The sequence below is a fragment of the Mycteria americana genome, chromosome 5, assembly GCF_035582795.1.
Source record: "Mycteria americana isolate JAX WOST 10 ecotype Jacksonville Zoo and Gardens chromosome 5, USCA_MyAme_1.0, whole genome shotgun sequence".
In the NCBI taxonomy this organism is placed as follows: domain Eukaryota; kingdom Metazoa; phylum Chordata; class Aves; order Ciconiiformes; family Ciconiidae; genus Mycteria; species Mycteria americana.
This window is the reverse complement of record NC_134369.1, coordinates 56,092,747-56,116,354: the sequence shown is the minus strand read 5'-3', so window position 1 is coordinate 56,116,354 and position 23,608 is coordinate 56,092,747. Positions and strand designations below refer to the sequence as shown.

The 23,608-nt window shown below is 43.7% G+C and overlaps 1 protein-coding gene across 1 annotated transcript in view; it reads right to left on the bottom strand.

Annotated features, from left to right (window-relative positions):
• SLC24A4 (solute carrier family 24 member 4) overlaps nucleotides 1-21,512 on the bottom strand; it is a 99,638-nt gene extending 78,126 nt beyond the window's left edge. The window contains exons 1-2 of the mRNA XM_075501535.1: nucleotides 21,356-21,512; nucleotides 18,774-18,884 (exon numbers count right to left, since the gene is read on the bottom strand). Coding sequence (XP_075357650.1) covers nucleotides 18,774-18,884; nucleotides 21,356-21,512 — 268 coding nt within the window. The remainder of the gene's footprint in view (nucleotides 1-18,773; nucleotides 18,885-21,355) is intronic.
• Nucleotides 21,513-23,608: the final 2,096 nt, after the last annotated feature.

Here is a 23,608-nt window from a genome sequence, read left to right as displayed (position 1 = left end):
GGAAGGGCCAGTGGGGCCACAACACTAAAATACTCCTTTGAAGGAAAGGAAAAAAAAAAAAAAAAAAAAAAGGCCTCAAAACACTTGATTCCTACATGAATAAGTCCCCATTTTGCCTGAACACAGGCTGAAACATGAATGATCCTTCCTGATGGATACTCAAGGCATTGGAAATGTCTCAGTTCAAGAAAGGATCAACAACTTCAACTTCATGTTAATTACACGTTTAAAGTTGTGCATAAATGCTGCACAAAATCAGAACGTTTGCTCAAGTGAGCCAAGTGAAATCATGAATTAGATCCACCATGAGTATACTTAAAAATCTGCCCTTCAAAGTGAAGCGAATGCATTGTAGTATGGGGTATTGTAACAAACTTGCATTTCTAGACAGCTTTGTCCTGAGGCAAAAATGGTCCCCTCCAGAGACTGCTGTTTGTGTGCTAGTACCTCAAATGCAAAACTCCATTCCATAGTCTCCGTTTCCAAAAAGTGGACAAAAAAGGATGTCAATTAAATGAAAAATTAATCCAAACACCAAAAGTAAATAAATATAAACCTCTAAATCTAGCCATACATTTAGACTAACTTTGAGATATAGGACTATTTCTGTAGTACTGAAGTGCAACCATGTTTGTGTGGGTCATTTCACTTTAGCCAAGATGTGACTCTAGCCTGTCCTCAATGCTATGTGGGAGGTTTACACTAATCAGCTTTTTCTGAAGTTTAAATTCTAGCATCACATCAATAGCTGTTACACAACATCAACAAATAAGAGCTGTGCTGATTTATGAAAGCCAACCTAGTCCTATTTTCAAGCATCTGAATTAACAGATATTTTCCCCCCATAAAATTATTTTACATCATAAAGTTAAATGTTTTCATTAAGAACAAATAAACACAATGATACATCACGCTCTAAATCAGAGCTATTTTACAGTTAGAATTAACTTTTGGTAAGCCAGTTGGAGGGGGGGGGGGTGGTAGAAGAACCAAAAAAAATTTGGAGATTTTAGAGATTTTTATCATCAATGCATACCTCACAACAGTATGATTTTTCTCACAACTTTAATTATGTGTTTCTATTATCTTCATATATTGGAGAGTGAACATTTTCCCAGAAGGGAGAAAAAGCACACTCCTTTCCCGAGTTTGTTTCAAAGAAAATCAAATGATCTGGATTATTTTCTCATAAAACATAGACCATACAACTCAACAGCCAGTACAGCCAAATTTCTATTCTTGGTTTTTGTTATTTTGCAGTGGTAAAACTGCCTGGCACTCATAGCAGCATTTGAAGGAACACCCATAGATTTAAGCCTTTTAAATTCTTTGAAAATCTTTCAGCTAACAGAATTTTTCTCTAAAGCAAAAAGAAAAAAAAAAGGGGGGGGGGAAGAGAGAGAGAAAATAAAAAAGTCAAACACATGTCCAGTCAAAGTGCACATGTATTCAGATATCAGACTTCAGGAAGACTCAAAACATAGTGTAACTCTGCTTAATCTCATAATTGCAAGAGGCTTTTATCCATGGCTGTTAAATAATACGATCCAAATTGCCTCTTCAAGATTAAGTGTATAAAGTCACTGTGCAACTAAAATAGCAAGTCACTGAAGGGTATGCTACACCATTTACATAAAGAAGAGAAAGATCATTTTTAGTAATTACCCTTGTAAAAGAATTACTGTTGTTTCCTTAACACACAAATATATTTACTAGCAGAGTATAAATGGATTCATTGGGAACATAATGACTGTAAAAATTTGAATTTTTACTCCTGTAAATGCCTAATCTGATACACTACTTTAAAACAAGCAATCCATTTGTTTTTCCCATGTTAAAGATAAATATTACAGGCAGAAAAGGAGAAAAGGTATTTTTGCAGAAGGAAAAAAGAAACAATCAGAGCAATGAACTGAATAATCTGAGGATAAGAAACAGGTGCCTCACTGACAAGCTACACCACATTTACACTCACTCTAAATCAGAATTTATACTGTGGCACCTAAGTAGGTACAAATCTACCATTGGGAAAGCCAGGATCATCTTCATTCTCTATGGAGAACAAGGCTTATTTTTATAAAGATGCTTTTCATGTTCAGAGCCCAATTTAACTGCATAATATTTGTAGAAGGGATAAGGGGATCAAGGTTCCCCACTAGCGTTCAATTAATTTTTTGCTCCGGGGGGGGGGGGGGGGGGGGGGGGATTTTTTTTTTTTTTCCCCTGGACTGAAGGAATATAGGGGAAAATCACAAAGGGCAGTGACTGCTGCAGCCATAGCTAGAATTGAGGATTTCCTGGTCCCCATGCCATGCAGAAACACTGGATCTGGGTCTCTTGCAGTAAAGATCCATGTAAAAGGTTATTATGCAGCCCTGTGCATTTCATGTCAAGGCACAGAAATAGTGAACACAAACATATCTGTAACTTACAAAGAGAGAAGCAAGATTTTGTTGTAAAAACTCCAAACAAGATGAACAAAAACTCTCTTCACTTAGTACAGTGACTGAACTTAGTTTTCTATACAAAACAGATTATCATCTGTTTTTTATAATGACCAAGATGTCAGTTTGGGGTCACGTCTGTAGGCACTCCAGAATCATGAGATCTCACCCCCTACTACAGCTTGAGCACAGTGAGATGTCATAGGGCTAAGTGCCTTAGCACAGACAGGCACACAGCCTGTCTTGTCCAACATAGCCATTTTCCACCCTACACTTTGGATACAGGAGGTCCTCATCTCTTCCACAAGTTATCAGATGTGCTGCCCCTTACAGCTGAAAACCCTTTGGAGAAGGACAGAATTGACCCACAAACCACAGTTGGGCCCCTGTCAAAAAGTATCTGGCAGAAGTGCAATCTCTCCTCCTCAGAGCCGCACAGCTGTGCTCAACTCTAAGAGTCCAGTCTGGGGTCAGCAATGTGGTAGGAGCAAAATATTTGGAATCAGTTACTGGACAGAAGGGAAGAATTTTAGTTGTGAAGACGATCATTTTATTCATTAAGAAGCATATAGTATATGCATCACTATTCCCATCCCATCTGCAATCTCATCCCAGACGAAGAGTAAGTATTACTCTTAGAGTACGTGGCATGTGTATAGCAGTTAACCCTGCAGGGGCTGGAATGGGGGAGAAAACATCAAATTTTGAAAGTGTCCAACAAAACCAAAAGATTCTGCAAATAATTTCATGCATTCCATCAAATCTGACCAATTTCAAAAGCCACTGAGCTTATAGAAACATAGTACTTGCTAAGACCCTGAAGTGCTTGTATGACCACAGCAACTGTCATTTTTTCAATGTAACATCTTACATGTGCAAATTGGTGTTGTACCTGTATCTATGGATACAAACTGGTGAAACAGTTACTAAGTAAAGAGAATTTAACAAATAGTTATTTAGCAGTGACTTATTTTTTAGTCAGGCTGCATTTTTTTTCTTTAAAGCAAATTTGAGTCCAGAGTGCAAAATGGATATAGTGATTGTTTCACAAACAGTTATAAATACTCCTTTCAACGTAAGCAATTTGTGCTAGTTTTGCTACCTCCAACACTACAAGAAAAGTAATACTATTTCTACTGTCAAAACCCCATAACACATTAGTACATCAAACTCGGAGTTGGGTGGGCCCAGACTGTGCTATACAGAAGATAACATTGAACCAAGTTGACTAATTTCCCTTTACCAGTCTGTTGTCTTGCAGAGAAAGCAGCCCAGCTCCAACCTTTAATTACTTAAGTAGTACTCACTAAACTTAGTTGCCCTGAATATCCACAGATTAAAGCAGTTCTGAAGATGATCCCAGATAGTCTTTCCAAGTAAGAACTCTCCCATCAGGTGCTGTTACTAATCAATCCTGGACAACCAAATAACTATAGCAAACCCATACAGAATAAAAAACCATAATGGATTAACTTCAAATCTGAAGTACTTGTTCCAAAACAAGTCGCAGTCAAAAGTCACGGCCAAGACAAAGCCTCCTCTCACCCCCCCCCCCCCCCCAATCAAATAAAAAAAGCCCCATATGTTCAAAAACCTTTGAGTCAGGCACAAGCACAGGTTTGCTCACACATGAAAAAATACTAATGAACTCTTTCTTTCCTTTTTCAGCCTGCAAGCAACAAGATGTACTCATTTTATTCCTGGTACGGCAAAGGAGTGTTGGTATTTTATACAGTCCCTCTCACACACTGGTCCCAAAAACACATTCCCCAGTGGTAGAACCATCACCACAGCAGAGACCTGCATCTTCCCTAGTCACAATTTTTCATCTCCATTCTCTGTGAACAGCAGCTGGCCCACAGACAGGCCAGCCACACATCTCCTCACCCCCTTGTGGGAGCCACTGAAGAGACCTATATGTTCCAAGGTTCCTCCATAGGTCCTTCTCCCTCTAAGTGGAGGAGAAGGAGAAACGATAATTGCTCTTTAATGTAGTGTTCAGCTACCTGGTATAACTGGCCGGGAAGTGGTAACCACTTTACTTCCTAGAGGCAAGCTGGATACTTCACTTGACAACCTTTAGGTATCACCGTAAATCAAAAACATTCAGCATACTGAAGCAGTTCTGGGCATATCCTTGCCCCATTTATACTAGTAACTAGTCTTGGTGCCCCATGTTAGGCTTTATAAAAACATACAGCGGGGGAAAAAACATCTCTATTGTGAAAAGTTACATTTCTCATGAAAAAAGCACAATAAAAGAATCAAGTCATTATGAGCTGATCAGGAAGGAGAGCAGAGGTGATGGTAGCAGCAACAGCTACAGGCTCAATGAACTTCGTATGGCTACAATTTATGATTAAGGGGGGAAAAAATGCAGCTTAGCTACTGATCCTCTCTGCAGACTTTGGGCAAGTCTCTCTGACTTTTTCAATCTTTTTCCTTTTCCTTGTCCATTTCCATTAGGCATTCTTAGGGACTGCCACTGCATCTCACAACAAGGACAGACAACCCTATAGCTCTATAGGGACCCTCCTCTTCTCCCTCCACCCTCAACTAGCAAAGCCTCTGTGCATAACTGAAACAGAACTGATTAATATGCTAGCTTTGACTTCTTCCCTGTCTAGCCAATCCTGGCTGGCTGATCTCCTGAGAGCACCAAGATACTCATGGCTCATGAAGTGAGATTCAAAAAAGGAGAGAAATATAATATTCCACATAGTTTCTTTCACATACTAATCTGCAAGGGGCTACATAACAATAACAAGAAAAGGCAAATGGACATTGGCAACTCATCTCAAAGTTTCAGTGCAGGTAAAGGAAGCCCACAAAGGCTACCAGCAACAGGGAAGGGGAAGGCTGGTGAAAGGCTTAAGAAGGTAAGAAAAAGCCTTACAATTTTAGGCAACAGTAGCCAAAGATCCTGTGGAGGGATTTAAAGAAGCGTGACATGATCAGGCAAAGAATGCAACCTTTACGAAGGTGTGAAAAGTATTTAAAGAGAGAAGATTCTCACCAAAGAACTAAACCAGAAACAGCATCTTGCCATCCAGCAACAAATCTGTAGGGCAGAGCCTCAGCTGCTGTAAAATGTTACGGCTGTAATGACATAGTGGAGTTAAGGCAGTGTACACCAGCATGGATATGCTCCCAGAAGCCCTAAAGAACAAATGCCTCTCTCTTTCACAGAATCACAGAATCGTATAGGTTGGAAAAGACCTTTAAGATCATCAAGTCCAACCGTAAACCTAACACTACCCAGACCACCACTATACCATGTCCCTAAGCACCTCATCCAAACGTCCTTTAAATACCTCCAGGGATGGTGACTCAACCACTTCCCTGGGCAGCCTGTTCCAATGCTTGATAACCCTTTCAGTGAAGAAAAATTTCCTCATATCCAGTCTAAACCTCCCCTGGCGCAACTTGAGACCATCTCCTCTTGTCCTATCATTTGTTACCTGGGAGAAGAGACCGACCTCCTTTCAGGTAGTTGTAGAGAGCGAGAAGGTCTCCCCTCAGCCTCCTTTTCTCCAGGCTAAACAACCCCAGTTCCCTCAGCCGCCCCTCATCAGACTTCTGCTCCAGACCCTTCACCAGCTTCGTTGCCCTTCTCTGGACACGCTCCAGCACCTCAATGTCTCTCTTGTAGTGGGGGGCCCAAAACTGAACACAGTATTCGAGGTGCGGCCTCACCAGTGCCAAGTACAGGGGCACGATCACTTCCCTAGTCCTGCTAGGGAAGCAGGGGGCCCTAGCAGACAGAGCCCTGGGGGACACCACTTGTGACCGGCCACCAACTGGAGTAAACTCCATTCACCACCACTCTTTGGGCCCAGCCATCCAGACAGTTCTTTACCCAGCGAAGGGTACACCTGTCCAAGCCATGAGCAGCCAGTTTCTCCAGGAGAATGCTGTGGGAAACCGTGTCAAAGGCTTTACTGAAGTCTAGGTAGACAACGTCCACAGCCTTCCCCTCATCTACTAGGCGGGTCACCTTGTTGTAGAAGGAGATCAGGTTGGACAAGCAGGACCTGCCTTTCCTGAACCCATGCTGGCTGGGCTTGATCCCTTGGTTATTCTCTACGTGCTGTGTGATGGCTCTCAGGATGATCTGCTCCATCAGCTTCCCCGGTACCGAGGTCAGGCTGACAGGCGTTTAGTTCCCCAGGTCCTCCTTCTGGCCCTTCTTGAAGATGGGCATCACATTAGCTAACCTCCAGTCAACTGGGACCTCCCCAGTTAGCCAGGACTGCTGGGAAATGATGGAAAGGGGCTTGGTGAGCACATCTGCCAGTTCCTTCAGTACTCTCAGGTGGATCTCATCAGGCCCCATAGACTTGTGAGTGTCTAAGTGGTGCAGCAGGTCACTAACCATTTCCCCCTGGATTATGGGGGCTCCATTCTGGTCCCCATCCCTATCTTCCAACTCCAGGGGCTGGGTACCCAAAGAACAATTGGCCCTGCTATTAAAGACTGAGGCAAAGAAGGCATTAAGTACCTCAGCCTTTTCCTCATCCTTGGTCACTGTGTTCCCTCCCCCATCTACTAGGGGCTGGAGATTCTCCTTAGCTCTCCTTTTGCTGCTAATGTATTTGAAGAAGTATTTTTTGTTCTCTTTTACAGCAGCAGCCAGATTGAGCTCTAGCTCAGCTTTGGCCCGTCTAATTTTCTCCCTGCACAGCCTTGCTACACCTTTGTAGTCCTCCTGAGTTGCCTGCCCCTTCTTCCAGAGGTCATAGACTCTCCTCTTTCTCCTGAGTTCGAGCCAGAGCTCTCTAGTCAGCCAGGCTGGTCTTCCCCGCCAGCTCGTCTTTCAGCACCTGGGGACAGTCCACTCTTGTGCCTTTAGGATTTCCTCCTTAAAGAATGTCCAGCCTTCCTGGACTCCTTTGCCCTTTAGGGCTGCCTCCCAGGGGACTCCCTCGACCAGTCTCCTAAACAGGCCGAAGTCCGCCCTCCGGAAGTCTAAGCTGGCAGTTTTGCTGACCCCCCTCGCCGCTTCTCCACGTATCAAAAACTCCATCATTTCATGATCACTCTGCCCAAGACAGCCTCCAGCCATCACATGGCTCACAAGTCCTTCTCTGTTCATGAACAACAGGTCCAGCGGGGCACCTTCCCTTGTTGGCTCACTCACCAGCTGTGTCAGGAAGTTATATCTGCTACACGCTCGAGGAACCTCCTGGACTGTTTCCTCTCTGCTGTATTGTATTTCCAGCAGACATCCGGCAGGTTGAAGTCCCCCACAAGAACAAGGGCTAGCGATCGTGAGGCTTCTCCCAGATGCTTATAGAATAGTTCATCTGTCTCCTCATCCTGGTTGGCGGTCTGTAACAGACTCCCACCACAACATCTGCCTTGTTGGCCTTCCCCCTGATTCTTACCCACAGACACTCCACCCTATCGTCACCATCATTGAGCTCTAAACTATCCAAACACTCCCTAACTTATAGGGCTACCCCACCACCTCTCCTGCCTCGCCTATCCCTCCTGAAGAGTTTATAGCCATCCATCGCCGCACTCCAGTTGTGCAAGTCATCCCACCATGTTTCTGTGATGGCCACCATATCATAGTTTTCCTGGTGTACAATGGCTTCCAACTCCTCCTGCTTGTTGCCCATGCTGCGTGCATTGGTGTAGAGGCACTTCAGCTGGGCTGTCATCCGTGTCTCCTTCATAGAAGAACACCCCTTGCGTGCTTTGAGGCGTTTCACTGGCATTTCCTTCTTTGCTCCTATTGCTTCAGTATCCCCTAGCTCAACTCCGTTCGATTTTGGCTGTCCCCCAGTGTACCCCGCACATCTCGGAGACACAGGCCGAGTGCCCTAGCTGGCACCCGCTCCCTCCAACCATGGCACATCATCCCTCAGCTTCCTTCGGGCAAGCCTCATATTATCCCCCTCCCGCTTTGAGTCGAGTTTAAAGCTCTGTCGATGAGCCCCACAAGTTCCTGAGCAAAGATTCTCTTTCCCCTTTGAGAAAGATGAATCCCATCAGACACCAGCAAACCCGGTGCTGTGTAGGCCATCCCATTGTCAAAAAAAACAAATCCGTGGCGATGACACCAGCCACGGAGCCATGAGTTGATAGATTGGGTGCCTCTGTTCCTTCTTGTGTCGCTGCCCACAACTGGAAGGAGAGAGGAGAAAATAACCTGTGCTCCAGAGTCCCTTACTAGCCGTCCCAAGGCCCTGAAGTCTCTTTTGATGGCCCTAGGACTTCATGTTGCAGCTTCATTGCCCCCCACATGGAAGAGCAGTAGGGGGTAATAGTCCGAGGGCCGTACCAGGCTAGGGAGTATCCTAGTGATATCCCTCACCTGGGCCCCAGGGAGGCAGCAGACTTCCCTAAGAAGAGGGTCCGTCCGGCATATCGGACCCTCGGTTCCCTTCAGAAGGGAGTCACCCACAACTATAACCTGTCTTCTCTTCCTTGTGGAGGTGGTGTTAATACGAGAGGTACGTTCTTCTGACCTGGGCGACACCTCTGGTGTAGATAGACTGTCGTCCCCATCCTCCACTGACTGGCCTTCCACCTCCAGGGCCTCATACCTGTTGTGCAGAGGCACCTGGGGGGGCAAGGTGGGCAGGGAGGGCCTTCACCTGCCACCACAAGCGTGGACTCGCCTCCGTTCACTCTCCTCCTTTGAGCTGCTGCCTTCAGCCCGGTGCGGGGGGCGGGGGGGGATACAGGATCCCCTTGATCGTGGGTTCTTACTGGTGGCTGCTGCTGCTCCTGTTCCTGTCTCGGGGGGGGCAGAGCATGGCACCACCAGTCGATCTCTTTCTCAGCCTCCCTGATGCTCCTTAACCTTTCTACCTCCTCCCGTAGCTCTGCCACCATGCAGAGCAAATCATCCATCTGGTCGCACCTCACACAGCTGTCTGCATGGCTGCCATGCGTGTACAGCGAGAGGCCCAGGCACTCCCTGCAGCCCAAGACCTGGGTGGCCGCATGTTTTTGTGGGAGCTTCGTCTGGGTAGCCACATCCACTCTGGCGAGCACAGAGGGATGTGCTCGCCAGAGAGCTTTGAGAGTCTATGTTTTGGGATAGGAACTCACAAAATTCAAAGCACATGCCAATTCACAGTAAATGAAAAAAATAAAAAAATCAAATCTATTTTCCCCATTTCAGTCTCTCTGAGCTTCTAAACATAAATTTAATCCATTTTAACTTTACCATTCCCAAAGTTTAAGTGTTTCCCACCATCTGTGAATATTTACGTCTTGCTATTCAAAGGTTTAAATACCTCTGTGCAATAGATCCAGTCATATTACCCTCAACCCACTGAACAAGTGAGTGCATCATATGCAGGGGAAAAATAATTTATCAGGCTTTGGCAATCTCTGAGAATAGTTCAACAGGCAAGTACGTATGGAAACTGAACATGCAGAGTCTAAATTATCTTCTTGCTTGCAGGAAGGCACATTGGCCACTGTTCCCCACTATGGGTAGAGAATATCACTCTCTCAAGATTGTTAATGCAGCACCTGTCATTAACATGAAACCATTAATTTAATGTTGCAAAAAAGGAAACAATTGAACGAGCACATGTACACGTAGCCTGCGTTCTACCTGAAGCATCTGCTCTGCTGTACTTCGACTTATCAGTAGAGTCCCAGCAGGAATGAATTTGACTCAGTTTCTAAGGCTATTACATTTTCTACTATAATGTCTTCAATGTCTGTCAACTTTAAAGAATGAAAGGAAACCATCACTCTTTATTGCCTGGAGGTCTTGCCTTCCTGTAGAACCAGACTGATGCCAGTTTAATTGCGAGCAGGTTCATGGAATATTTTCAGCCTGCTTGGTGGATAACCACATCTATTCTGTAAAAAGTCATTGGCATTAATGAATACAGTAATAGATATGTATAATAAAATTTTGTAACTTCTGAAAAAATAATTCAGTTATGAGGGTTCTTATCAGAAGTATTAGCAGAACAAAGTTTAAAATTAATTTACTGTAATGAAATTGCACACTGTTCCTAAGTGTATCAGTCATTCTGACCCTCAAAACAAACACTGAGATTCAGAGACACAGAATTGAGGCTCAGGAGGGTCTGGTTTTGGTGAAGCTTTCTAAATTGCCTTATATCTAGACAGTGTCATTAGTACAAGCTCTGAAAATGTTCTTCGTTGATACCCAATCCATGCTAAAAAAACTCAACAAAACTAAAAAATAAATTAAAAAATTGATGCTTCCAGTTTTATGTGCCAAACACAAGGCTAAAAGGTAGCCCTTTTGTAACTTAAGCCCTTTTTAGAGACTCCCTTTGCTTTTCATTCTAGATTCCTTGCCCAACCAAAACTAAACCTCTCACCGCATTTTGATTTTTCATACCTCTTATCACTTTCTCTGCTTACTACTTCCCAGGGCCTGCCTCCTTGCCCTGCTATTCCTAGGATTTTCCCATAGTGCATTATCCAAATTCAGCCTCCCTCCACTCATGTCTTTGTGTCCCATTCACCTATCCCTCAAATCCACGCTCCACAACTGGATAATCTCAGTCTTTCTACCACCCAATTCCAAACCCCAACTTTCTCTATCCCTCTTGCAGCTTCTAGTGACCATTTTCTACCTCCAGGTGCTTTCATAATCTACTTCCCTGCAGCCCAGTTCTGTGCTTGTCCAGTTTTGCCTGAATCCCCACATTGGTGATCCAAGTTATGGACTGATGAGACACTGAGAGCACAGAGATGAAGTAATGAATGCAGAGTTTTAACGTCTATCAAACAATCCAGTACCTCATAAAGACTCTGTCCTAGGCTGACCCCAAGAGTATGGATTAATGCTCACAGACTGATTTACAATGCTTTTCAACCCGCTTCCTACAACAGTAAAGTGAGGTGTGGTAACAATTGTGCATGATACAAGCAAGACAGCAGCATTTTCTGTCTCAAACGCAGTACATGGCGACATGTCACAGACAACAAGGTAAAAAGCAAGGAGTGAAAATGAAATTGCCATGGATAAGGATGGGTAAATTTAAACACAGCTTTTATGCCAACAGCACAATTTTCTGAGTGGAAAATGGAACAGATTTCCACACAAAAAGGTCTATCTGCATGGTCATACTAGTGAAGAACAGATCTAAATACACACGCATTATCCCACATTGAGGGTGAGACAGTTAGCGATACCATGGAGATCTGCATGCCAAAGTCTCATTAACTTTTATTTTGAAATCCCCAATTCAAGATTTCAAATATGTCCTGAGTGAAATGTAATTCATTTGGTTTCCATACCAGATCACAAGAAAACTCAGGTTGGATGGAACCTCAGGAGGTCATATTAGTCCAAACTTCTGTTCAAACATCATCTTTGCAGGAGCCTAGATCAGGACTGAGGTATTTGGATTTGATTCTTTGTTCTACCACATATTTCCTCTTAGACCTCAGGTCACTAATTTACACAGCTGCTGTCTGCCTGAGTTGTCTGCAGTCACACAAAAAGAGATGTCGCACTATTACTACATTAACATTTGAGACATGCTTAGGTAATGTGGTTTGAAATATAGGCAATCAGACATCTAAATATTAGAGCTGGGCTAATACAGGAAACTTTAGGTCTTAGTCTACCACTCCAGATCATTTAATCTGGGTGGTTTTTTCCATTCAAAGAATGGAAAGGCCTGTGTACACAGATGTTAAATTTGGTTCTGAAGTTGCTACATTTTAGAAATTCTGATTTTTGTTTCAAGCCTGCTTCTGGGTTTCAGAGCAAAGACTTAGCTTGTAAAACTCCTTATCCACAGTGTGCTTCAACTGGACCAAAACCAACTGTAAATAAATCTGAGTCATGTGAAATAAAGATTCTATCAAGTAACATTTTTATTAGGTTTAAGAATGTACAGTAATATATTAAACAGTATTTCTTTTTGTTTCATTTGCCTTTGTTTACTACATCTCTAAATGGCATTTTAGTCAGACACATTTACTGTGTGCTAAACTACTTCCTGCAAACTTGGCACCTAGACCTGGGGAAATGGATAAATTACCCTGGAGTTCGTTTTCTGTTCTCAGCTCTCCAGGGGATGCTGCTGGCAGGTTGAGCCAAAGCACAGAGAGATGTTTGTCTCATTTCTTTCTACTATTTTGGATGCCAGTATTAATACACTGCTAGAAAATGAATAGCTCAGAGAGAAGGGTGGTTATTTTTTAAATTCTAGCTTCAAACAAAGCACATTTCCTAAACTGGTTCACAAAAAAATAAACAAAACACTTTTCCCAATTAACTTCAATGACATCTACCTGCCAACCCTTTTAATACCCACATCAATAAGCTAGGCAAAGAGCGTCAGAAGTTCAACCTAAATCTAGGTGTGAATTCTGATTAGGAGACCTTGAGAACCACACAAGAAAAAATTGCCATTAAACGTTTGTCATTTGTCCTCAACTAGTGCACTAAAAGTGGTTTTAAATTGTCACACATCTATCTCCCCCTGGACACAGAAACCATCCAAGTGAGATCACAATCAATAAAGTTTACCACTCAGCATCTACAGGGACAAGAGTGAGTGCAGAGACACCGGAGGGGGGGAACACGACACACACAACGACAACCCAAAACAAATAAAACCCCACAACCATATGACAAGTGGCCACAGAAATAAGCTACGTGCTAGCTGGTTAGTAAGTCTTTCCACTATGTAAGTATGTGCATCTGTGCATATATACACACACACTCACTGTACACTGCACCTATGTGTTATGTGAATAGCATATGCATAAAGCAAGTAAGAAATTTTTTCTTAAACCCTTCCTCATTTTCATTTCCTTTTAGACCAACGCAAGAATAGGATATTTAAGGCTGGTAAATTTCCTGGTCTTTGAGGGCATAAGACACTGGAGTAAAGAAACATTTTAAATCAAAATGTATGCATTATCAATAAATCTATCATACACAGTTGCACATTTTTTATGCACCAAGGCAGAGAGCAAGTCTGACTAAAGGCTAGTGGGGAATAATTGCAAATAACCTAACACAGTTATTGTCTGTATTACCTCAATGAGACCATGGTCTTTCTGTGCTAGGTACTATACAGTGCCTCTTACTATATAGTAAGAGAACCTGCATGTCATGCTGAGCTCACCAATTTAGACTGTTCGTGAAACAAATGGTTACGGTGAAATTATTAATACCACCTCCTTAAAAGTGGGGGTCTAACGCATTTATCCCTGCTACAAAATGGAAGTTTGATCTAGGGAAGATCATGAGCACACTGTTTAAAAGACAGACACATTATCACATTGTTTAAAGAGAATTTACATCAGCACAAAATGACATATTCCACCAGCAACAAAAGTATGTTTAGATCAGCATTTATTACACAAAGTTTATGATCTTATATATTAAGGTGTCTATAAGGATTAAGAAAAAAAAGGATACATCAATTCAGCATATTGAGAATGATGCATTTAACAAAGCACTGTGTTTGTTAAATAAAATTGATGGAAATCGATGCTTCCTATAGTGTCTTTACTACAAATGTAAAAGAAATAGCTTTTTCTATCCTTTTGGAAAATTACTCTGAAGAGTCAGTCCTGTCTTCTCTAGTCAGCGAGAACACCATCATAGATTTTTGTAGAAAAAGTAACAGGCTCTTGTACTCTCTATGGTATGTTAACAAAACTGTGTAAGACTTCTGTAGTTTCTCTACAATGCATCACATCCTACATGAGTCCCCAAGGTTATAACTAACTGTAAAATATACACAGACTTAATGACTTTTGATCCTGACTCAGAACTCAGTTATACACATGCTGCTGGGAAACACACTTTATTTCACTGTAGAGGACTGATTCTTTCTCTCTCACTGCAAGAACAGAAAGCATTGCTACAATGTGCCTTTTAATTCTAAAGTAAAAAGACAGCATGGCTCAGAAAGAAATGCTAACCCCTGCCTTTCCCCCAACCCACAATTCATCTTTACCCACTGATAACAATGGGAGGAGCACATTTGAAACAAATCCCCAGCTATTTAAAAATCAATGTAGCTCATGAACTGTCCACAGTTGACAAACCGCTGGACAGAAAACCCCACAGATGCTTTCAATTTCAAGGCAGCTCTCTGACTAGTGTCAGAAGACTAACGGAAATATATTCCGATATATTTCTAATTCACAGCAAGTAGTTTAAATATTCTCTGTACTGTATACAGGGATTACTTGAAAAATATTTGCAAGAGAAAGGAGTCCGGATCAGTTGCTTTAATAGCCTAACACAACCCAGTGGAGTCACATGGTTAGAAAAATCGCACCACCCAGTCACCCCAGCTTGTAACTGCTCTGGAAACGTTACTCAGAGTTCTGGAGGACATGGAGTCATGGGAACATTTTGAAACAAGAGGCGAGCCATTGGAGCAGAGAAGCTATAAATCAGACTTGCTGGGCAGATGGCACTGCAAGCTAGCAAGCTGATGGCAGATGGAAGTGAGAGCTTGGATAAGGCAAAAAAATTGGTTGCAAACTAATAAGATCTGTTAAGATGCTAGAGACAACTACTCTCCCCTTCTGATGGCTCTGCTTTAAGTGAGGGTCAGATCAACCCCTCCTCCCACAAAATTTTACCCAGGAAAAGTTTTCAGAGCCATAAAGAAAAGGTAGTTTGGTTTCCCTCAGAGGGATACCCACAGCAGCCATCCAGAGAGTTACTCAATATGAAATAAGCATAAGATTAATAATTCAAAAATCCCAGGCTCTCACAAGTTTTTTGACGTCCAGAGCCTTCTACAAACAATCTATAAGCCCTCCAGTCTGGCTCCAGGACAATATAAAGACTTGTATCTTTTCATGGCAGAGGAGCTTCCAACAAAGGGGAAGTTTCAAGCCAGGAGGATCTTTAATGGAAAAATGCTACACAACATGTTATCTTTGGTGAGGATTTGGTCTAAGTCCAGACTAGAACTGAAGTAGGCTTGGTGCTTACAAATGCTCCACCTCCTTCCTGCAGCTGATCTACAGTTCCTTTGCTGCTGTTACGGGATAGATAGTATCTATAACTCTTTATGACTGCAGAATAGTTACTATCAGAAAAAACGTGTAGCACCTCTTAAGATTTTAATGAATATCAGTCCCTCTAACTTCCAAATGTTAGAAAAACCTTTCTCCTCTAGTTATATATATATATATACACACACACACACACCTGTATATATATATACACACATATACATTTTCCTTTCCTTTGTCAGAGCCTCCGGGTTCTTTTTTAAAGCAGCACTGCTAAGACTTCAAAGTTTTTTCTGTTCTGATACAATGGCCCCAGAAGCATTAATAATGTTTCCAGAAGAACACTATACAAAATGATCTACTTCAGTAAATGAGACAATCTCAGACAGCGTAGGCTATGTGAGCTTCTAGCAGATAGCGGCTTCCACAAGCTTCTAACATTACTTCTAGAAGCTTATGGAGTTTTTCCTCCCAAGATATATTACCAAGGGTGAGCCTTTCTTACCACTGTCACGAACTGCAAGGATCTCATGGTCTTATAAACTTCTATAGCTGCAATTTCTGACAACTGGGGATTTTTTTTTTTATTTGCATGTAAGCAAGAAAAGGAGGTGAAGTAGTAAATAAATTAACTTTGTTGAAAACCTTTGGGAAAAGGGAAGTAAAGCTACAGACTTGTGTGGGAAGCTAATAAAGAGGGAGCACAGCAATAGCACTGCAGTGACACAAAGGATTAACAGGCTCTCAGCAAGAACTTGCATTTCTCAAGGTATTATGAAGTTCTTGTATCCTAAACACACATAGAAAAACATCCACATAACATAAGAAAACTGCTGTATATCATATACACACTGATGCATTTGTAGGGCCCCTAGTGCTTAAGGCAGATACAGAAATGACATAGGTAAGAATAAGTACTTCTCATAAAGGAGCATACAGAGAGCACTGTATTCATACAACATATATACATACTAACTATCTGTTTTTAAGGTTAAAGAAAAAGGATCAGAAATAAATTCCACCCATTTAAAGTGTTTGACAGCACATTCCTGAGATTTTCATTACACTGGGATAAGCGCACGACTGAAGGCTTGCATATTCCAACTGAAAATTCACAGTCTCACCAATTTTCTAAGCAATCTTGATCAAGTCTCTTCATCTTTCCTGGGACTACTTTCTCCAGATGTAGTCACGGGGTTACAGAAGCTACACTCCCGTGGAGATGAGCTATGCTACTTGCTCCTTTCTGATAGGTTTTAGGTCATTGTACCTTCTTCTCATTAGAGGGCAAATCTCAATCTCTGGCTACCAGACAAGGGGGGGGGGGGGTGGACACAACACAAACCAGAGCAATAATAACCGTGGGTTCTTACAGACCCATTCCTGTCCAACAAACATCAATTTCAGATATTTTTAGATGCTCCCTTTATTTGCAGCTATCTTACATCTAGCCACTCTTGCAACATATAAATCCTCCCTTCAGCTGCAGAAGATACACAGAGATAAACTGCACATAACTGCAGAATAACAGGAAGTGACTAAAAAATGCTACAATTGTAATCCTGTGACATATTTGATCTGTAAATCTGTGTTCTAGTAGAAGAAACACCTTTAAAAAGAAAGGCTAATTCTATCACTGTAACTAGAAATCATGAATTTAATGCAAGTCTCATGGTATTTTTCTTAAAATCTCAGCATCCTGAGGCATATTTGGGCCTCTCTTCTGGCCAGCTCTTGTGGTTACACAGAAAAGTGCACCTCAACGACCTGAATTTCAGAAAGCACATCAAAATCACCTGACTGTATTTACTTATTCCAATTGTCCTTAAACTAATCTTACAATTTTAGAGGAATGGAGGGAGCTGAGCTATTTGTTCTAAACATCTGGAAAAGTCCACACTGCTCCTGGTATTCCAATTTACACATAAGCATATGTTTTCCCTTGGCAGTTTTATCATATCATTGTAAAAAATTCTCATTCATACTACATGGAAATCCCCATCAAGAACTTTGATAGGCATCTTTCTGATCCAGCTTCTATGATTTTGTGGCTTTTGTTGGCTTGGCTCCAAGTGTGCTGCCAACTATGTGTTCAGACATGATCACATTGATGCATCCACGTATGTGGAGAAAAATGAAAGAGGAATGGGAAAGAATAGTATTTTCTGACTATCATCAAGAATAATTACATGTTTCCAAAAGGTCATTTCTGTCTTCTTTCTTGTCTGTGAACAACTTTGACAGACAAATCAACAGCATCATAAGGTTACAGGTGCAGACAACAGCAAACTAACCTACAAAGTTCTTAACAGAAGTGCAGAGAAGCTCTTGGACATCAAGACGATACAGTTAAAGCTTTTGGACCCACATACTTTGCGCAATGTTCTTCTGCTCCTCTCTCAGAAGTGCGTAAGCACAGTAGTGATCCTCAATCCAACAGGTGCCTCAGCATTACAACAAACATGTAACTAAGGGGGGGGAGTACTGCTCCAAACTCTTCTAGTGCCTGGGGCTGACAGCATCCCAGAACTCATGCTGTCACTGTTTGCAATAAGGCACAGACTCTGCTGTCATCAAAGAGTTGATCAAAGAGTCATATTTAAAAAAAAAAAAAAAAAGAATCTGAACTTTAAATTAATTTGGCTAGTGCCATTGGCAAAATGTCTCGTCTCCCACACAGTGTAAACCACAGAGAGGCAAGGAGAGAGAGAAAGGAAATACACACTGGAAAGACAGATGGGAAGATGAAAGCATTGTGGACTAACACTGATATTAAAATGCGTCATCTATCCCTGCCCTCAATCAATTATTATCGCCTGGCCAGGATAGATATCCTGAAGTAAAATGGATTCCAGGGTTTCCATATTACTTACCTCATCATCCCTCTCCACACAATATAAATTCCTACTCTGAATACATAGTTTATCATTAAACTAGCAAAGCGTGATTAAATGTATAATGGTAATGAACACAAATTACTGTGCTCATATGGTGTCTCAAACACTGCATGTTTAGCTATCCATAGTTTCAGGAAGAGTACACGTCTCTCATTACCAGTACAATATACACAGCATCAGCTAGGTAGGAATAATCACTAAAAGAAACAAAATCAGAGAAATCAAACTGTCAGCACAAGTCTCGCAATGAGCCCAAAACATTCGTATGTCTATCAAAGGTAAAAGTTAATGTTCAGATAAAGTCATGGCATTATATAGCACAATAAACCTTATTGCTACACAGAACAGTCCTGCTTTTTCTTTTAAGTTTGACACTTTTATGTTTACCCTAACATATCACCGCAGCTTGGCCATGACAGCACTACGCGATACATCTCAAGAGCTTATAAGACATCACAAAGTTTTCCCATCTTACCTGGCTCTGTACAGTTCTTTTCTTCATGTGTCCCATTAGGTGATGCCATCAACCTTCTATTCCTCCATATTTCTGACAAAATGCGTCTATCTGCAATAGTTGATTCTCGGCCTATATTAAATAGAAAGAGGTTATGCCCACTGTTGCTACTTTTTTCCTGCATCATCTTAACTGGACTATATGCCCCCACTAGCAAGGAGTATGGACAGACCATCGGTGTGCAAATGCAGCAAAATCAAGGTGTGACTGGAGCACATGCCAACATACATATCCTAGGTGCTCCTAGCTACAAGGGGTGAAACGAGCTACAAATGTGCAGTATCTGAGCTGTTAGCATGTTCTGGCTATCAGAATACCTGGCTGTGACCTGCAACGGGAAAATATTCTGCAGCAAGCAAATGCTGAAGCCTGCACCTGTGAAACTCAACACTTAGAAGTTCCTATGGATGAAAACAGCCCAGCTATGCTGACATGAGCAACAATCACACTTCCATTTAGTCATCTACACTTGCACATATTATATTACTGATTTCTCAAAAAATAAAAATGCATAAGGACATGTTCCAGTTACATTTTGGTTTATTCTGAGTCTAGGGGCTGATCTTTTCAGTGCTGGGTATACTTGATAATATCAGTCCTTGCATAACTTGTCAAAGAAAATGGAAAATAACTGCACTGTGAATCCCCACAAGTCTTAAGAAAAACAAACTTCTTTAGAAGTCAATGGAGCTTTTGCCTAAACTCGCAGAAGCATTCTCAATGGAACTTACTGAATAGAGTACAGAAGGAACACTTGTGATAATGCAGGATATGCAATTACAATAATCAAAGGAAGAACAGAACCTCTTAATTAAATCACTCCCATCTCAGCCTTATCCATTTAAAATGAACATATTACAATAGCAAAAATTCTTCCACAGCTGATCTTAGCGTTTATATTCAGTCATCATGTAATACTTGTGCTTTGTTACAGTGACTCTTGCAAAAAAATCTAGCTTGGAAGTTAGTTTAGATAGAGTATTTGCTAAAATAGTCTGATGCCACAATTATAAGAAACATAGAGAACAGATGGTCAGTGTTTATGGATACAATATACTATAAATTAGCCAGCTGAAAAAAACCTACCTGATGCAGCATACCACCAAAAATTAGGTTATGAGGGATTTACTTGATAACCCAGAAGATTAAAAACTTTCATTAGTCACGACATTTTTCATGTAAACCTAAAAAAGTTTTGGAAAACTTATCTGCAACAACCTCCCCCACCCCCAAACTATGTAAACAATGATACCCCAATTACTTGCTTTCACAAACCAGTAAGTTTATGAAAAGAAATCGCTGGTGCAAGAAAAAATAAAAAAAAAAAAAAAAGGCACGGGCATGACAAATGGTTCTAAGTAACAGTGTACTCTAAAACCACAATTAAAAAAAGTTGAGAGTTCTAAGATAAGCAATATGCTAATATGGTCTAAGACACTGAATTCTTATATAGATGGCTTGTTGCCATTCTAGATATCTCTCAAATAACCCAAGCAATAATTTGAGCACAAGAGCATTAGAAAGTATGAAAAGTTCCACCAGATTTTTCTTCCCTAAAGCACACATTTTAACTTCAGCTTTAATTTAAGCAGATGACCCATCCTAATTCTGCTGAAATCTGATTTTCTGATATTAAATGTGGATGTAGGATCTGGGCTTAGCTTGATTTTGTTCTTAAATCCTCAAAAGACTGTTGGCAGTCCTACCTAGAGACCCATGTGCTGTCCCAGCAACCTTAGACTTTGTATCTGAGGGATGCAAAGCATATTGCAGGAAGAGGGCCTGAAGCTTCAGACTTACAGCCCAAACTGTGCTAGCAGGAGGGAAAAAAAATACCCAAATGGGAATGATGTAGTTAATTATAAATGCATCAGTTTACCAACACGGCACTTGCACAAAGGACGGAACAGACTCTCTCTCTAAAACATAAGATAAGCACTGTTCTTTGCCTGAAATACAGAATTTTCTGTCAAATCCACACTGTAATGGGGGGGGGGGGAGGGGGAAGGTGTGGAGGGAACAGATGGAGAAAACAAGCAGTTGTAGCTGACGGAGGTTTACAACCTAAGGATAAAAATGAAAGGTGGCCCGAAGTTGCAGAGGGGACCACAAGCGGCTGGAGAGGATTCAGCTCTGATGCAGCGGCAGAGGGGAAACTACTTCAGGGCCGTTCCGAGGCACGCAGCTGCCCCGTGACTCCCGTTCCATTCCCCACCTGAAGCCCTCCGAGAGGCGCAGCGGGCCGTCGCCAGGGCGGGCTCGGTGCTGGGAAGCCCTTGGCCACCAGGCGCCGACGACGCCGCTGCCTCCTCTCTCCGGGGCTGCGGCCACGCACCTGCCCGGCGCGGGGGTTTCTCCTGAGGAACCCGCCCTGCTCCCCCGCCTCGCCCGCCCGCTGGGGTATTTCCACTGAGAAACTCAAAACGGGAACAGCTGCGGACGCTTGACCCCAGCCAACCCCTGGCTGCCCCTGGGGCGGCAGTCCCCCGGCTGCCCCGACCGCCCTCCCGGGGTCCGCCGGTGCCGCCACCCCAGCCACTCACCCAGTCTGGAGAGCAGGTTGGACATGCACCAGACGAAGAAGAGGATGGCGCAGATGAAGCCCAGCTGCTGCAGCAGCATCTCCCGCCTCTTGCGAACTTTCCTCAGCATAAGCAGCATGGTCTTCGGGGGGGCGAGCGGCGCCTCGTCCAGCTCCATCGGAGCAAGCGCGGGCGCCGAGGGGGCGGCCAGCAGGTTGGTCGGAAAGCGGGGATCACTCCCGGCGGCTTCCCGCAGACGGCTCCATGTCGGGGGGGCTGCAGCGCGGAGAGAAGCCGATGCCCAACGTCTCAGGTCGACAGCAGCGAAGCAGAGAGGCAGGTAGAAGCAGCGGGGGCGCAGGGAAGACGGTGGCGGCAGACCGGAGAGGGGGGAGGGCGAGCCGTCGCTCTCAGGGGCTGGGCTGAGCCCCGCGCCCCACACGCACCATGGCCGGCGGCGGAGGAAGCGGCGCCGCGGCGCCCCGCGCTCCTCTGGCAGCAGCCGCCCCACAGCGTGCCGCGGGCTGCGAGTCAGCACCGAGGGACGGCGGCATCCATGCGCCTCCTTGCCTGCCCCGGCCAAGTTTAAAGTTTATCCCTTTCCTCCCTCCCTCCCGCCGCCGCCGGCCGTTGGCGGCAGGTGGGCGTAACAGCCGTCGCCGCCGCGGGAGTAGCTGGCCCCCAGGCTCTCAGCGCGGCGCCGAGCGGCCACTCAGCCCCGGCGGACGGCCGCTTCCCTGAGCGCCCGGCCCGGCCCCCTTCTCCCCGCCCCTCTCCCGCAACTTTCTGGGTGCTCCTCCGGCACCCATGGCAACGCGCATGTACCCTCCCCTCCCCCACCTCGTGGGGGTGCGGAATTAACTGGCTAAATTAATCCTTTCCCCTAAACGGCGCAGGAATTACCCGCTCTCGGTGTCGCGTTTGGCGGGACCGTCCGCGCGAGGAGGGGAACAGGCAGCGGCGAGTGCTGCGGCACCGAGGTGCGGGCCCGGGGCAGGGTTGGCGCCGCCTGAGGTGCGGAGCCGTTGGGGAGGTGGGAGGACAGGGGCCGCCTCGCGCTGCCTGAGGTGCGCGGGGCGAAGGGGCGGGCGGGGCCGGCAGCGGCGGTGGGGCTGAGGGGGCGAGTGCCGGGGTGCCGCGGTGAGGGGCGGGCCGGGTATTGATGGCATCTGGGTTCTTCCACCTGTCTCTAGGAGATGCGTTTCAAGATGGACTGCCATGGCGGGAAATGGCACTTCTCTGGTCCCCGCTGTACGTAGTGAGCACTGTAACAAGCGTGTGGCGCTTAGGACAACAAAGCGAGTGACCCATTTTGTGAAACGGTGGTTAGTTCCAGACTGTCCCAAAGCAGATTTTTTATTTTTTAAACTTAATTTTGTTATTTACATTAATTAATTGATTACTGTTAGCCAACGAAAACGGTTCTGGGAATTTCCTACAACAGCACAGGCATCGGTTCTGTGTTCCTTCCAGGTGTCCAGAAATGCTGTGCGTGTCAGAGAGCGTATGTAGACAAAACGGGATTAACTCTTCTGATCTTCTTTTCGATACAGCATTTGGTTTACAACAGAAGGCCTTTCAGGGATTCTCTCTGGATCTCTGTCCTTCTACTTCAGAATGCTTCATATCTGGCATGGTTTCTAATGGTGTCATAATTATAATACAAATATCCTAGCCTACAAAAGCAAATCTTCACAAATAAAATATCACTAATCCTCTGTGTTTTCCCATCTTCATGCAAATGTTGGTTTTTTTCTTATGTTTATGAATTATATCTGCTATAGCGAGATGCAGCAGCACAGTGCTCAGGGTGCTCTGGTACCCACTGCATGTGAAATTGCTCTAGATTCATGCTGAAGGCTGCCCAGTTGTCTCAAGTGCAAAAGGGATTACTCAAGCTGGAGAACCAAAGAGAAGCAGTTGTGTTAACCTTGTTGCTTGCTTGCATATACATAGCTACAGAAATTTGTGTGCCTTAACTGTTCAAGCTCCAGGGGCACCTAGGCTCTGAGGGGCCTTTGACTTTCTGATTTACCTTAAAGCAGGAAAACAATGCATGTTAGAAGAATGGTGCTAAGACGCTCCCCAGTCCCCTCTCTTTCATTCCCTTTATAGCTGCTGAGAGAGGAAAAGTAACTCTGAAAGCTCTTGCCTACTACAAAAAAGGTAGTAGAGAAGATTACAAGTCAGCTTATGTCCCTTTATTTCTCTCCACAGCCACGTAGGAAATGAATGTCACAGTTGAACCCAGAATGATGAAAGCCATCCCTGACT